This window comes from Ostrinia furnacalis, unplaced genomic scaffold (genome assembly GCF_004193835.3).
Source record: "Ostrinia furnacalis isolate ACB-3 unplaced genomic scaffold, ASM419383v2 OfSCF1928, whole genome shotgun sequence".
Classification (NCBI taxonomy): Eukaryota; Metazoa; Arthropoda; class Insecta; order Lepidoptera; family Crambidae; genus Ostrinia; species Ostrinia furnacalis.
This window is the reverse complement of record NW_021132167.1, coordinates 161,264-178,742: the sequence shown is the minus strand read 5'-3', so window position 1 is coordinate 178,742 and position 17,479 is coordinate 161,264. Positions and strand designations below refer to the sequence as shown.

At 37.8% G+C, this 17,479-nt stretch overlaps 1 protein-coding gene across 1 annotated transcript; it reads left to right on the top strand.

Annotated features, from left to right (window-relative positions):
* The first annotated feature begins 1,682 nt into the window (after positions 1 to 1,682).
* Positions 1,683 to 3,030, top strand: LOC114354165 (uncharacterized). The gene is made up of 2 exons (XM_028306423.1): positions 1,683 to 1,980; positions 2,334 to 3,030. Exons 1-2 carry the CDS (start codon positions 1,889 to 1,891, stop codon positions 3,007 to 3,009), a joined length of 768 nt encoding a protein of 255 aa, XP_028162224.1. The 5' UTR covers positions 1,683 to 1,888; the 3' UTR covers positions 3,010 to 3,030.
* The last annotated feature ends 14,449 nt before the right edge of the window (positions 3,031 to 17,479 follow it).

The following is a 17,479-nucleotide window of genomic DNA, read 5'->3' as shown; positions in this document are numbered from 1 at the left end:
ATTTAAAACTATTACAATGCATAGATGTACAGATATAAAAATAAGTGTGAAGAAATGCATTTACAGAAAGCTTTATGGCACGGTAAAACAACACACAAAAAAATAGTGATGGCGTTTAAAAAAACGCTCGTCTGCATCGCCGGGCACTCTACACGGGCGACATCTCGTTGTTTTACTACTCGCAGTTACGCGGGCTGAGTGACGGGATTGTCGCCTCGCAGCAAAAAAAGCGTTTTTTCACCGCGCAGAATGGATTTTCCCACCGTACCTCCGAGATGATAATGAGGGGCGCTTCAAAACTTGTAACACTGTTACTGCTATTACACTGAGAGGTGGTAACGAGGTCATTCCCACTTTTGAACGTCGTTCCCACTTCCGAATTACGGTTCTTGTATTCGCAAAGGTAGAAATTAAGTTATCGGATAGCTCAATTATTGTCTTTTTGGATAATTTTTGGTTCACCGGCTTTTGTACATTACCATTCTAAGGCTGAGTAAATTGCACCATCTTACTTAAACTTTAACAAACGTAAAAAATCTGTCAAACTTCATACAAAATACACCGGTTATCGTTAAGTATAGTTACGGTCAAAGTTAGGTGTTACCTAGCAATGTAAATTGTAATTTGATAATAATTTAACTTGTTTATTGTAACACTAGCTTTCCGCCCGCGGCTTCGCGCGCGTGAACTACATTATCTACATATTTTACGGAACCCTATTTTTTTTTTAAATAAAATTTAGCCTATGTTACTCGTGGATAATGTAGCTTTCGAATGGTAAAGGAATTTTTAAAAACGGTCCAGTAGTTTTTGAGCCTATTCATTACAACCAAACAAACAAACAAAGTTTTCCTCTTTATAATATTAGTGTAGATAGAAGAAACATGTTTTGTTCATCACAGCTATAGCATCGCAGTACATTCATGTATTTTAGCATACTGTAGAATGTACAGTTGCCTCACACTTCTGTCGCAATTGTTACACCGAATCACATATCCCCAGCCTAAAACAATACATTTTACAATAATTTACATAGACGTTCTAACCATGTCACAACTCACAATGTGCCCAAATTCAAACAGAGGTAAATCGTTTTACAACCGAATAAACCAAAATCCGATTACGCTTTATCCGCTGGAAAATCGAATAAATCATTCAAAGGGTAAATCGATGCACACCCGTCGAACCACTCGGATTCTTAAAATAAGAAACCAAAGCTGAAATATGTATAGTGATGAATTTGGAGTTAAAACAAGGCGGAAGATTTCCCAAGGGCGTAGGAGTCTTGGCTTTTGTGTGTTCTTTACTGCGTGCAACAGTGCATAGTGGGGTATCTTGGTTTTGTGTGCGAATAACATAGGTAGAGTCTAGTTTTCCTCAAAGCTGAAAAGTAATAACAAGCTTATTAATCTGAAAAAAAAAAACACTATAAACTATTTTAGTGAGTATAATATTCCGTCTACATTTCTTACTTTGCAAAAGTTGTAAAAAACTGATAAAATTAATTTTATTTTAGCAAGTAGTCCCAGTATAAACCCTACCAGCACTGCTTCGGGACAATAAATAGGCCAGTGCTGAGAAGAAACAGCGCAGCGAAAGAAACTCAGTCACTATTAATAATAATAATAAATAGTATTTATTTTCTCTTCACAAACATTACAATGACTGGCTTTTTTCGGCGGTAGGCGTTAAAAAAGTACGCAACACTCTCTTCGTAAAATTATATTTAAAAGTAGTAAAAGTTAATATTATTACCTTTTTGCTTTGCCACCGTACTTAAAAATCAACAACTTAGACGCACTGTCGTTTGTCACCACTTCTATGGTGTGACACTAGCACTTCACTGCACTCCTGTACCGGTTCTCCATCACATCAACTTATCATCGCCATGGCCACACTATCCGATGTGCAACAGCTCCAGTCATCTCTTGAGGCTTCACTGCACCAGCGCATGAGTGACTTCGAATCACAACTCAAGACCTCCTTCAACACAGTTGACCATGAAGTCCTCCTTTCCGTGTTATCCCGCTACAATATGTCACCTGTCGTTATGAATTGGTTCGCTTCCTACCTCTGCGGTCGCCAACAGGCCGTACGTTTAGGNTTACCTTTTTGCTTTGCCACCGTACTTAAAAATCAACAACTTAGACGCACTGTCGTTTGTCACCACTTCTATGGTGTGACACTAGCACTTCACTGCACTCCTGTACCGGTTCTCCATCACATCAACTTATCTTCGCCATGGCCACACTATCCGATGTGCAACAGCTCCAGTCATCTCTTGAGGCTTCACTGCACCAGCGCATGAGTGACTTCGAATCACAACTCAAGATCTCCGCTGAGCCCTCATCGCTTGTACGGCTGTATGAAGAGTTCAGGGCGTTCAAGGAAACTGTTCACGGCATCCTGCAGCTGTTACGCAAGCAAATATGTGAGCTTTCTAAAGTCACAGATGCATTGGAGATGAGGCATCGTCGAAAGTGTCTACTGTTTGGTGGTATAGCGGAGGATCCTAAGGAGCAGACCACCGCTGTGATAAGTGACATCTTGTGTGAGCGTTTTGACATGAAGGACATTAGCTCCTCTACATTTGCTGCATGCCACAGGCTTGGATCCGCATCTAAGGGTCGCACACGACCCATTTTGGTCCGGTTTGTGGACCACTCCATAAAGTCAGCGGTGTGGAGAAAGAAGACTGTCCTGAAGGGAACCTCTACTGTACTGTCGGAATTCCTCACACGTCCAAGGCAAGAACTTTTTATGGAGGCACGCAAGCGGTTTGGCATCACAAACTGCTGGACACTTGACGGCAACATATACGCCAAGTTGCCGGGTGGGATGCGTCGCCAAATTCATAATGTGCAAGATCTCGACTGCGACAAGCAGCCTGTTCTTGCCGGACCGGCTAGAGAGAGTCCAGCTACAGCGGACAAGAGGAGCAAGACCGCGTCCACCTCGGCCCCGCAGCGCTCCAAACGTACGGTCACCAAACTGGTTGCCGGGAAATGATAACTACCCGACAGTACTTGTTTTCACTGTATTGGCTCTGGAGGTACCTATACCCACATTTTATTCTTACTTAATTCAATGTTTACCTATCGTTTATGACTTCTTTCCACTTTTAAAATATATTTCTACACCCATTTATTTACCATCACCTATCAATTTTGACATTGACAATACTACTGTTTGTCAATGTGACATTAGTACGTTTCGTTCGGAAACTCAGGTGCGTTTCGTTTCGCGTAAACATTTTTTTTTTTTTTATAAGTTTTGTAATCTTGTTTAATCAAAGTGTTGTTATTTATAATTTCTTCTAATAAGTCGAGTACCTCCGAGCTATTTTTTTTTTCTTTCTTTTAAATGTTTCGATTTGATCAAATTTTTTATCTCTTTTGTAAACCGGCAGACCCGAGTGCAGTGAATATTGAATATTGAAATATTTTATTATAATTAAATTAGTGTAATTATTATTATTAGAGTATTTTATAGATTTACTTATATTTTTATATGGATGACGAATCTTNTAATGACACAAGTTATTAGGTAAGCACATTACAAATTCATAAAACACAGTTGTTTGTGTGACTGATGCCTGTGATAGGTATTTGCATACCTGCACCACCCCAGATATTGGCACAGTTTAGAATTAATATAATTTAATTCTCTTTTTAATTATTGTAAGCCTCTTTTTCATTAGTTGTTGTGTAAGCAGCAAAAGTCAAGATATTTACTTACTACTAAAGTAAGAACAAATATTAAATGCGTTGATCACTATGCACAATGCACATACATATCAAAATAAAAAATACGGTCACGCCGGATAGATCTATTACTCCCCCGAATATCAATAAAATTAAAAACTGAATTTCCTAGTTTTCAACAAAATAGTTTTTCAAACACATCTCCAACTACAATGAAAAACTTTATTTTCAGTAACATAATAAAATATGAACCAGTGAATATCAGTAAAGAGCCAAGATATTATCATACCGAATATTTTCCACATTACAGAAAAACAGTGAGCCAAGCAAAGTAGGAAAGCTACCGAACAGCAATAATTCTCCTAACGAGGCGACTTTCACTCAAACTGTCCGGGCGTCCGGACTTGTCCGGGCGTCGGGACTCGTCCGGGCCGTCGCGTCTACCAATTTATCTCAAGATGAGGCCGTCCGACGCTCGCACAAATCCGATTATGCCGAGCAGAGAAAGTGATCGTCACTGGTTAACTTTTTGTTTTTAGTTTAACTGAAGGTTGAGGTTGACGTTGTGAAGGGAATTTTCCAGTTTATGCAAAACATGATGCCGTTACTTACAATATTAGAGATGTAGCGCGTACTCAGTCAGTGCCTGAGGCCTCAGCCTCGAGTTTAGCGGGCAGCGGGGCGGGAGCGGCGGCGGCGCGGGAGCGGGGCGGGTAACGCAGACCCGTTCTCGAAACAAGCGGGCAGCTCGCGCGACGCTTTAGCCGCGAAGTGTTGTGTTCGGGGTTGTGTTGTCGAGATATTTGTTTTTATTCGCAAACGAAATGTCTGAACAACGGCGTCAATTTTATTTCGATTCAAATTTATTCCTAACGCTCGATTTATTGTGGGCAAAAGAGGGAGTGCGCTGCCCGCTCGTTGCCCGCTCCCGCGCCGCTGCCCGCTCGTTGCCCGCTCCGGCGCCGCTGCCGCGCCGCTGTTTTCCAGAACCGGTCTATTTGATTTTACGCATAAGATCCTGCCGCTCCCGCGCCGCCGCCGCTCCCGCGCCGCCGCCGCTCCCGCCCCGCTGCCCGCTAAACTCGAGGCTGAGGCCTGAGGTATGCGAGCGGCACGGGAGGGTGCTGTCAAACATTAGCGACACTTCAGATATCGTTATATTTTGTATGTTCTGTAACGTCTTAGTATGTCAATATCACCCCTCCTGTGCCGCTGGCATACCTCAGGCACTGGGTTACTGCTAGACCTATTTGACATTTGGGTTGATTACAACTTACGAAACCACTAATACCACCAAGTAAGTGTATGCTTACTACGCCGTGCTCACAAGTGTTATTTGTGCGGCCAAAGCTCATAAACCAAAATCAAAAATGGTTTATTTGCAAGTAGGCTCCCAAAGATATTATAGCCACGATAGCCGAACGAACGGTGAAGGGGTCGGAGTGGCCGACTCGAGATCCGAGGAACGCGGGTTCGAATCCCACCGCCGCTCGACTATTGTGGTGAGGTGACACAAGCTTATTTAGCTTAACAAGTTAGTAATTTGGGCAATACAAATTGCTAATAATCTTTTTAAAAAATAAATAAATAATAAAAATAAAAAAGAGCAGTTTTACATGTCCCAACCCTATTACTGCTCCATCTAGGCTGTAGAAAGACCATGCGTTAACACAATGTTACCTCTTCGACTTTTGACTTTGACTAACTCGTTATTAAAAAAAATACAAAATGATCATGACTTTTTGAAAGTATTATCTTAAAACTTATAATTTCTTTATGTAACTTTACACGTAGTTTAATCAACACAATCGCATTGAAATTAAAAACTCACTTCCAAGTCGTAATCAAACATCACCGCACTACATTTAACAAATTGCACATTCATCTAAATACCCATTCAAACGTCCAAAATTGATCATCAAAATGGTTACAATTATCAGTGACAGTTTCCACATGGCTGGCCACAAAGGCCCGTGATCAGTGGAATTATAGATCATTGTAAGATGTATTAAAAACTAGTAATTTCGGAAACAATTATTTCCACTAACGCAGTTGGAGGGTTGGGCCCCCTGGTCACATCTTGGGGCCCTAATGATTTGGCATACGGTGGTAATATTTGGGAGGGAATGACTGATTGAATTTCTTATTTGGTGAGGTTCCGTAACTTGCCCCTGCATTGCAGAGACGTTCTGGAAGAAAATTATACCTACACTTTTTGTTTTGAGGACATAATATACTAGACTAGAGCTGAAAGTTTGCCAGCATATGCTCGCAATATACGAGTAGGTTAGAATGTTGGTGTTATCATGAAGTTTAGGTCATCGTGGCTTGACAAACTTTCAGTTTTTATAAAATGACGTTAGGTCTGTCGTTCACCAGCTCTTAGGGCCCTCGCCCACGGCGACGTTTACGAAACGCGTGACAGCATCGCTACTAACGCGCGTCAGTCGCATTTGCAACGCACTACAGAAGTGATGCCAACGCACTACTAAAGCGCTACAGCAGCGCGACTGCATCGCTACAAAAAGTCGCCGTGGGCGAGGGCTCTTAGTCTATACGTATTGTAGTCCAACTGTAGGTAATATTGATCCTAAGCCTATCCTCTAGGATGACATAAAAATTTAAAATACTTATATACTATTTCAGCAGTAAAATATTAAATGTGAACTGCATTTTTTAAATGGATTATTCCTAAAAATTTGGCATTAAATTCTTTAATACTCGTATATAAATTGAGTAGTTTATTTATATGGAGACTCCATAATCAACGAAAATATTTAACTCATTTACGACAAATTGTTTTGGTAATGCTTATACATACTCATTACTCAATAAGGAATCACATATTTAATTTAAATGAAAGATAGTAAATAATTGAAATAAAGTACAATTTAACACTAGAAGTGCCGAAGATTACGACCCCCCTAAAAGCGCCCCATTTTCTATTAATGTTATATTATCAAAAACATTAAAAAATGATAAAATTCAATAATTCAGTAAAAGTCAAAAAGTTTCATGGACTTTCGTTGAAAAATAAAAAAGTTAGAGACGATCAAACTCACGAATGGGACAAAAATGGGACGGCGGCCTTTCTAGTATTAAAACGATATTAAAGTCTAAATCAATACAAATTCTACAGGGTGCAAGTTAAATAGAGGGCGAAGTGAAAAGAAGGGTCAAAAAACACATTTCACAATAAAACCTGCTAACATTCACTATTGCGACCCGCACCATAATGTCGTTTCCTTGATCCTATTACACTAAATCCATTAGTTTGAATATCAAAGACGTTTCTACCCTACACAAACATCAATTTAAATAACCCTTATGACAAGGGAATAAGCTACACAATCCAGAGTAAAGGTACATTTGAAATGATTTAAAAGAACAAGATGCAATATAGTGCATGTGCATAGAAAGGAATGAGATGGCATATAGATGACGAAAAGTCGAACGACTTTTCCCTTGTAAATCAAAGGAAGTAGGAGCGACTGGTAAGAATTATGTTGTGGTCCCGTATAGGTACTTTCTATTTTATCCAGTGTGAAAAATTTCCATAAAATCTACTTAGAATCATCATCATCATCCTCTACAGTTAATTTAGTTTTCACTTCAGTAGCACACATTAAAAGCAAACACATTCTATTTTGGAAAAATTCTTGGGTATTGTGAATCTCTTTCATGTTACTTTTTTTCCTTTTTTTTTCTAGAGATAAAACATTCCTATAAAATATGTCCTAAGAGTATAATCGAATCCCAAAAACAACTTAACATGCCATTCAATTATTAATTTCTATACAGGGTGTTAGGTAAATGGGTATATGAGCCGACACTAGCCCATGTTAACATGGTTATATAAATGGTATGGTGAAATCAGAAATTTGATATCATCATTTTATTTTTTTTAATTTTCATACAAAATAAATTTTATAAAATCCGATTTGTATGAAAACTAAAATAATTAAAATGCAGATATCAATTTTCTGACTTCACCATACCATTTATATGACCATGTTAACATGGGCTAGTATCGGCTCATATACCCATTTACCTAACACCCTGTTTAATTTCACTCAAACTATACCGAAACTAAATATCAACCCATGGACCCCTAAAGCACAATGAAAATTCCCTCCAACTCCCACAGAGTGGAAATCAAAGCCATTGTGATTCCTGCCGGGGTAATTTCACACCCCACACTGTTGCATTTACATTTATATGAAGAAATCACTGTTTGCCCACTCGAAGAGAATGGCTGCAAGATGCCTAGGCGCGAAATGTTATGGTATTGTATGGTTTTCGATCGGTCATTTTTCAGTTTTATTTTTCTCTATGAAATTCATGAAAAATAACCGTTTTCGTTCTGCCATAGTTGAGTAGATAATGATTGACAAATTGGCAGTGTGGCAGCTCACTAACACTTGCCTTGACTTAAGAGGGTCCTTAAAATACGTTGATGCTTTCCATGCATCGTGCAAAATATTAATAATACTTAGATATCTTTATTATAGAGATTATGCCTATATTCGATTTATACAATTTACAAATCGTCAAAATAGGACAGAATACAATAGAAAAAAAACCTCAAAGTTATAACTTACTAGTTAATACACAATGAAGTCTGTTTTGTTATCAGTAAAGACATGTATTCATTAACATTTGTTGATAAACACTGTTTTTAAACTGTTCATAAACAATGTTTCATAATTTTTCATCATCTCTGTAAACAGTTTATAAACAGTCCATAAAGATAGGTGATGAAACATTGTTTATGATACATATTGCCGTGCTCCCCGCTATGAGTGGAGAGCAAGTGTGAAGTGTCAGAAACCTGTGTTTATGGTAAACTTGTACCTATCACAAATGGGCATAAACAGTTTATCAACAAATGTTGCCTGATGAATACATGGCTTAATGTTCATTCCTAAAAGGTTTAGTATGGTTAAAGTTATGTAGGGCAGGTACTCTCTATACGAGTTAGATGCCTGTCTAGAGTTTTTAATAAAACAGCAAGTAAAATAGGATCAGTAGACTGAACTGAAAATAACGAATACAAGAATTGCGACATTTCCCACACAATACATTTCTATTCACAAATAAATCCCAGCAATATGAAAAAGACACATCTTAATTAAAAACCGGCTGTGCGCAGAGTTGACAGATTAAAAACCGGTCCGTCACGCGTCATGTGTCATACGTCATTGTACCCGCCATGCTGAGGTCTGCGTATGATAATTTTGCAGACAAAAACCTCATCAGTTTGCCCGCACAAAGCATTTGAGGTCACCTCCTATTGTTGGACTGTCATTTTGGACCTCTTTGTCACGCAGGGCTGACACAGAAGCATTGTGTTTAAAATTCCAATTGCAATTCAAATCAGTGGGTATTTTCTACGATTGTTATTTTCCCATTGAGTGAAATATATTTTTGGTATTTCTGTCTTCTTCTTTCAGCGTGACCATCTCTCCATTATGATATTCTGTAGTTTTTTAAGGATATTCTGATTAGGCATAAGTACTTTAGTCTGGGCAAAGCCTAGGTACAGACCACCAATTTTTGTCGGTCGATAGTTTAGTCGGGCAGTTAATAAGCATGGGCATGTATGGAAGTGCGCACATTACACCGATTGATTCTTCATACAAAATAGAAACGGGCCCCACTATCGGCCGACTAAAAAACAGTGGTCAGCGCCTAGGCTAAAGATGGATCGAATAAAATGTAAGAAACTTGTCTGCTGCTTCGTAATTTACTTATCAATAATATCAGGAAAGTAGTATAAAGTATTCATTAAACTGCAACTGGTAAGCGGTTAAGCTTGGTATTCTGAGTTCTATTTCATGCTAAATACCAATGTCATATGTACTGGCAGTGACAACCCTGAGTAGCTCGCACTATTGTTCGCAACTTGACGTTATCTTGGTCGACACGTGACTCTTATACCCTCCCCATAGAGTCTAGATTTGACCGCCAATACCCCGGACGTCCCGACTGAAAGCCAATGGAAATAAATGCTTTTGATTGCCAACGTTTCCACAATTTTGTATGGGACGTTATGTTTTTATTCTTGTTTACGTAGCCCGAATATAACGTGAAGTTGGTTAATTCAATGAATTAAAAAGCTCAGCGGTAAATTGTTTGGTTGAGGTTTGTGAATGTTATGCTACAGAAAATTTTGAAGCACATTGAGTTAAGCTGAAAAATGGGATTTTTGAAACAATTTGTTTAAAGTCATAATGAACACGAATGTCGAGTATCTTTGTGGAATAGTAAATGGTAACATTATTCGTGATATTGTTATGGTCAAAGGATAATATTATGCATGGGTAGAGTGCTGGCTAAAAAAGCAGGTGTAGATAATATATGAAAAAAAAAATATAAAAGTGTTTTTATATCGGTACCCACAGTACAAACTTGAATAAGACTAAGGCTGAGTTGCACCACCTAACCATGACCGTAACTTTAACGATAACCGGTGGTTTTTGTATGGAGGTTGACAGATTTTTGACGTTTGTCAAAGTTAAAGTAAGATGTAGCAACCCAGCCTAAAAGGCGCTGTGAAACAATATACAAATACTGTTATGATCATCAAGCATTCGGTAGATCCAGTGGATTGAGGACTATAATAATAAACAACATGCCCCATATTCGGCCCACATGTCCGAGGAAACATTGTTTCCAAGTCAAAGGCTAATCGTGTTGCAACTCATTAAATATCCAATAACCCTGAAATATGTATTTATAAAGGGTCAAATTATAACCGGGGCCCACAAAATGGGGCAATTTGAATAAATTAGGGCGTTCCCTTCTGTATTCGTTTGAAATTATAGCAAGACTCGGTAATGCCGGCTCTGTAATATCGCTTACAAAATTTAGTGTACACGCAAGCGTGTGTATGCTGTGGAGAAAATTTGGATACACAAAAAATGTGGTAATGTACATTGGACAGGACATCAAGCTAAAATGTTTGTTGCAAATTCGTCTGTATTACAACCAGTTAAGATGCTTCTTTAGCTTGATGTAGGTACTAATCGTATGTAGCAAACGCTTTTGTTTATTTATAGGAAAAATAAAACATGCTTTATTCCAGTACTTTATGAGTAGGCGCACACCGTTAATTTTTCGTCGGCCGATAGTTTAGTCGGGCAGTTGATCAGCATGGGCATGTATGGGAGTGCGCACACTACGCCGATTCGATTTGGCCGATTCTTCATACAATTTGAAATCGGGCACAACTATCGGCCAACTAAAAATCAACGGTGTGCGCCTACTCTAACAGCTTGTTCGCGCGTTTTTTTGCCGTTTAGTAGTAGGTATACGTGTATACGCGTTTTAAAATTAATATTCACGTGTTAAGTAAAGTTTGCAGTGTCCTGCAAAAAACTGATCAAACACACATTATGTGTGTACCAGTTTTGCGGGATACTGCATTAACATATTCCACAGAACTGGATTGCAGCGGGTACGAACCCTAACTAGCAGACTGACTTACTAAAGTAAACAATTTACAGAAAATATAACAATTAAATACGACCAAGACATTTTTCATGGCAATTATTTCCCAACATGTCCGACAGATTGATGTAAAGCTAATTACACACCGCTCGATGGGGCTAACGACGTGTGCACACGCCCGGCAATTTAGGACAACGTGGCGGCAATATTGCCAATATTAGGGCAGTCCCTTCTGCTCTAATGAGCTGAGGATTATTTTTAACAGATATTGAAATAGCACCCTGTATATTGGCTTAGGAATATTTATTGCAGTCATAGACAATAGGGGGAATGGGTCTTTGCAGTGACAAAGGTTGCCCATTGAACAATGCTTAAATGTAAGGAGTATTATTGCGTATATTTCGTCCAATGAAATGAAATTGAAGGTTTTGAACAACAGCCTCTAGTGTGTAGAAACGATACAAACTAGACGTAGCTACAATAGTAACTGCTATGTGATAAAAATTCATAGAATATTTTGATAGAGAAAAATACAAAATACGCCAACCACGTTCTCAAATATTCACGTATCTCTCTTTCGCTATCACAAAACTCTCAGCAAAAAAGTACGGTTTAACCAAACGTTTGATAAACAGACAAAAACGCGTCGTCTCGTTAAAATTCGCAACAATACGCAAACAGTCGCACGTCGAAGCGACAGCGAAATTCAATTTGTGGAAACCGCACCTTGGAGTGCCGTTCGAGGGCCCTAGTAACCGGTTTGAACCGGCTGAAAGCGGATCAAACAGGTAGCTAGTGAACTAATTTGGTAAAGCAATGCGGTGCTAAGTCTATGAAGACACATTTTGTATATTTCAATGCATTGTCATAATGTGTGGGTTAATAAGCCTTTATCCGCGACTCTGTCTGAAATTCAGTTTTACCGAAATCCATAAAGCATCTCATGAGACATTAAGTAAGGCTGAGTTGCACCACTTAACTTTGACAGTAACTTTAACGATAACCGGTGTTAAGATGGTGGAACCCAGCCTAGTAACGAATAATAACATGACTATTATTGTGGCTTACATTTTATTGAGGTGCTTAAAATATTTCAGAATAAATAAAACTATAAATAAAGTATGTAAATAAATAAATAAATAAATAATAAAAAATGGCTCTAAGCAAGTTTTTCAATCGCTATCATTTTTCTCCCCATAGACGTCTTCGAACCCGCAACAAAACTTGAGCTAAACGTTAAAATACAATAAGGTGAACTACCAAGCCATCCGTCCATTGTGATGGGTTTCCTTGTTGACCGTTAAAACTTTTAAACGTATCCAAAGTACTCAGCCAGTTAACTAGAACCATTATTCTGACCTCAGCATGTGAATAACTCGTTTAAAAGTTTTGTAGCGGCCATCTTTCTTTGCTCTACCGCCACCAAAGGTATAATTAATTACGTAAGTATAGGATCTTTAAATAAGCAGATTTTTTTTAGACAGAACAGAACTTACGACTACCACCTACTGACAAATTTAAAAATAATAGAATTATATTCACATCTATTCATTTTCACGCTTGTTATGAATTTTTAACAAGTGAATCACCTTTTAAACTTCTAATAGAATAAAAACTATGACGTCTTCGGTAATCAAATTAATAACTTATTGATTTCAAAGTACATAAGTTTCATTGCCATTAAATATAAGAAGAAGACTTCAAAGCAGTACTTCAGTTTTAAAAACTGACTGGAACTTCAGAGACAAAATGAAATGTTTATAAAGAAAATGTATTACCTATTTAATTAATGCTTTTCAATACCTATCTACTCAACTATTACTCAACTAGTTAACGTTTAACTTGCTCATTTTAATGCAAATCGACTTTTTGTACCATTTGGATTCCACGTTCCAGAGTTAAAGGGTTCATCCAGTCATTCGCAAACAATTGCACCACCGCAACGCTCGACGACAGCGAATTTCAATTTGGGCAGACGCGCCTAGACGCACGGGGCTCGGGATTACTGAGGCCTTCCCGGGAACGGGAACTTTAGACCGGATCCAGCCGGTATTTACTGGTGAATTAATTTACATTGTCTTCGTAGTAACAATAAGAGGTTTCGGTTTAGATGGCTTGTGTTGCATTTGCGGACAAGTGCCGAGAGTTGGAGTGGTTGTTTAAGCATAAGCATAACTGACTACACTAACTAACCAAGAAATTATTTTGTACTTATTTGTTTGGGATCATATCTTCTAAAATAACATTCCGTCATTGATACAAAATCAAAATGAATTGCTTTGCTTTAATATTGCAAACATTTGAGATCGACTGGACCGATTTAGCTGATTTTGATTTAATACTGTTTTTCGTAGTACAGGAAATGATTGAACGGTATTCGATGAGAAAACTATTTGTAATAAAAAAATACGGTATAAATTTTGCCGGGTCGATTAGTAGCAAATGAAGTGACAATTAAATGGAACGGCTGAGGAAAAAAGGACTACTTCAACAACTATTGTATCACAAAATCCCACAAGTTTCTAAATTCCTCATTCACCAAATTACGGAATTAAATGCAAACAAAACACGAGAATACACAATGCATTTGTAAATTTTTAATAAACCCTGTCAGCGATCTAAGCTCGCCGCAGTCTCTTGATATGTTAATTCCTACTGAATAAATAATTCATTTGTTAAGCCATATCACTATGCGACATTGTTTCAGATGTGCCCAGCTAATTGCTAGCTTATTTGTACAGGACTAAAGTCGGTTTTAGGAAGGGAAATGTTCGTGAAAGAAGTGATTTATATATGTCCGCATGATTCGGTAGGAAACGCTGCGCTTCGTATTGTTATTCTAATTGGAATTATCTTGGGACTGTTTGCTTCACTCTCTTGGTAAATAATGTATGCGATGCGTATCTGAGGCTTGGAACTTTGAGATAGGGACAAGTGCCACTTCTAAAACAATTAAAGATGTTTAATCATTAAAATACATTGTTACACATTCGTGTAACAATGCTACAATGTAATAATGCTGGAAAGAACGCAGACTCTGAACAGTGCCCTCTGATTTTGTACAGGCGAACTGGAAATAAAAGTGCATTTTTACCTGACCTAGATTTTATATTCCGATGCTACCTTTACAACATTCGCTATCACAATGCTTTAACATTAGAGAATTGAATCAATTTTATTACTGTATGTCCAACATACAACCAAATTAAAGAGCAGTTAGGTTATTTAATTTCATTTATTTATTCCAAAAACAAAATACATTGTATAGGAAAATTAATTAGTTTAACATTAAAATTCACATTTTCAATACAACTCTTATTTAACTCTCTTCATATTCAACATCTTTCAGCGCTCCTTTTGAGGAACCGTATGGTGTACAGGTTTCATCGTGAAATAAAGCGTATGACAAGGCAAACCTATGCAGCTATGTAATGAACTCCATTAAACTCAAGGTACAATATTACAGTGCTACTAAGCAAACATTATTTAAATTGATTAGATTTAGAAGCGTACCCGAAGCAAGTTAATCGACCCACGACTCGCACGGACAGTGACGGAGCGATGCGATGCGGCGCCACCGTTCGGTCGCTAACTTAAAGCTCTATTTAAGCTCTAATCTTGCGTGGCGAAAATGTACACAGGCATTTGTTTTTACTGGTTGTAGCTGGTACAGTACCAGTTCTGGATAAATGATAATTAATATGCTATTGTGATGAGTTCTAGCACCAATACGTTAGGAATATACCTGGAGTCTTATAGTTTTGAGCTCATATAGGTACTATATTCTGAACGTTACATAATCTAAACGGTCAGATAGCCTACATCGTATCTATTATGTGATTGCTGAGATAGATGAAACAGTTTCTTTACTTTTTATCAATTCATGAAATAGTGATCAGCTAGGCATGCTTAGCATTCTATCTAGTAAGATGAAATGACAAACCATAATTTACAATTCATAAGCAACAATAAAATGTACCTACAACCGGAACCTTCGCAACAAAATCTGTAACACCAAAGCAAGCCCCGTGAAAAATGCGCACTTTCAACAGAGGATTACCGCTAAACCGCGCTCGCGCGTGATCGCCGCGTCGCGTCGCTCCGTCACTGTCGGACGTGTGGACGTACGACAGTTTTTATTTTATTATTAGTACCCTTAACGGGAATTTAACCAATATAGCTTCCTGGGATTAACAGCCGTCACAAAATTTGTTCTGGCTAGTGGGATATGTAGGTCAATTCTTTCATTCTTTCATGCAGGAGTGTAGATGTACAGTTTTTCTTAAAAATTAGAAATGGCAGTAGAGACTGGCATAATTTTAAATAAACAAACTTAAAGCGACTCCATTCGCTAAGAATTTTTTATTACGACTGACAATGTATAATGACTATGATGAGATCAACAGGGATATTTTGGGATCAAGACACACAGGTATTTAATAATAATATACTCTCAACTTGTAGCCTAGTAAGTGAGTTCAAGTATTTTCAAAAGACTGATAAAAAATAGCCAAAAAGAAAATATTCAATCAAGTTGTTCTCTCTAACATGATAAGAGAACATGATTGAAACTAAAACGTCATGTCCAACTAACCGTTTTCCTCTCCTCCATTCTGTCAACCACAAACGAATGGTTATTTTTCTACCTTTGTTACATCAATACCCCAGTTCCGAGACATCTTCGCTCACCCGACCATCCCTCATAAATGTTTCATAGAACGAACCGTCACACGTGGTCAGGGTCCCCCGGGGACATTTACGGGACCCTAACACACCTCCAAGGAAATTCAAACTATAAAATAAGGAAATAAGATTGAAAACGGCCTGCGGAACGAGCCAAAGGGTAGTCGTAAAAAGTCGTATCTACACATAGTATTTTATACCAGGTGGAAGTGTCGTAAATAAAATAAAACGCACTTTTCTTAACTTTTTAGCGGAGGACGACTTGTGGGCCAGAAATGTAATTCAATTGAAAAAGTAGTTTCTAACTTAAAACTCCTAAACGAGCAGTGGTTGGGATTTCTTTCAATCAAATTGGGTAAGATAGAAGATTATCCACAAAGGTGTAAGGTAATTTTCAGTCCAACTCAGATCTTCAGGATGAAAATCTCCTATAAGTAATCAAATGAATAATAAGAATTGTGAAAGTTCTTAGGTTTCTCAAAAAGAGAGGAGAAAAAGTAGAATGAATATCATAATGATTAGATCGTTATTGACATTATTTATTCAAAATATGAATGAGTAGTCATAGATTCAAATCTTGCAATGGGCAATTGGTAGGAAACCTGTTAAAGAAGTCTTTGGTCTTATTTTGACTAATAATTACGTCTTATTAGGAACAACAGCTGTTATTCTAAACTTTGTTACTTGTTTCAATAGTGTAATTAGTACTACCGTTCTTTTCATAAATAAATAAATCAACGGCATTGTTTTCCTTCTCATTCTAAGCATAATTTTAAAATGTAGTACCTCTTTCATTAGCGATGGCTTCTGGCTTCAAATACAGGCCAAAACACCGTGAAATCTATTCCAAGAGGCGCCTTCACAAATTCTCGCATCCATCTGAACTGAGCGCGCCCTTATTTTAAATTGAAATGCCATTTGTAACGTTTTCCTATATTTTACAGCCGGGGGCACTAATAAATATTAATACTGCAAAAGCTAAGGCATTCTGAACTTTATTGCATTGGAATAGAAACGATATGTCGCTGTATTTTGGTTGCTCTACCGTTTGGACATCCTGTCTATGGAAAGGTCAAAGAGATCAGCCAGCCTATTACAATAATACTTTTCACTGTCGACTGGATACATATGAAATTATTTTACTTCTATCTACCTATAATTTAAGACGGTAAATAGTCCTCTTAAACGGATATTTTGGAATATCAATAGTGCTTCAAAAAAAATTTTAAGAGCTCCCACTCATGATTAGAATTCAACTGATTAGGCGTGTAGGCGTCTCTTTCTGGTTCTGGGTCATTTCCCAATTTTATATTTCTACATTTTGTATTTCAAAATGCATTATTTAAAATGTACACACAAATTCCTTCTTAATATTCAGCATAAATTTCAAATTTGCTCACAAATTAACTGGCTGTTCTACTGGTGCTACGGATATAATGACTTTCCAAAACGCGGCCGCGTTGTGTTAATTTATTAATTTAATTATCTTGTCCGTTTTGCTGATTTGTATTTGCTCGCGGAACTCTGTCTGGATGAAACTCGTTCTAGCATGTCTCGCTACACTGTGGGTATGCAGGTAAAACACACCGCAAACCGCCAATGTATTAAATAAATTAAAACGGAGACATTTTGGCGGCCAT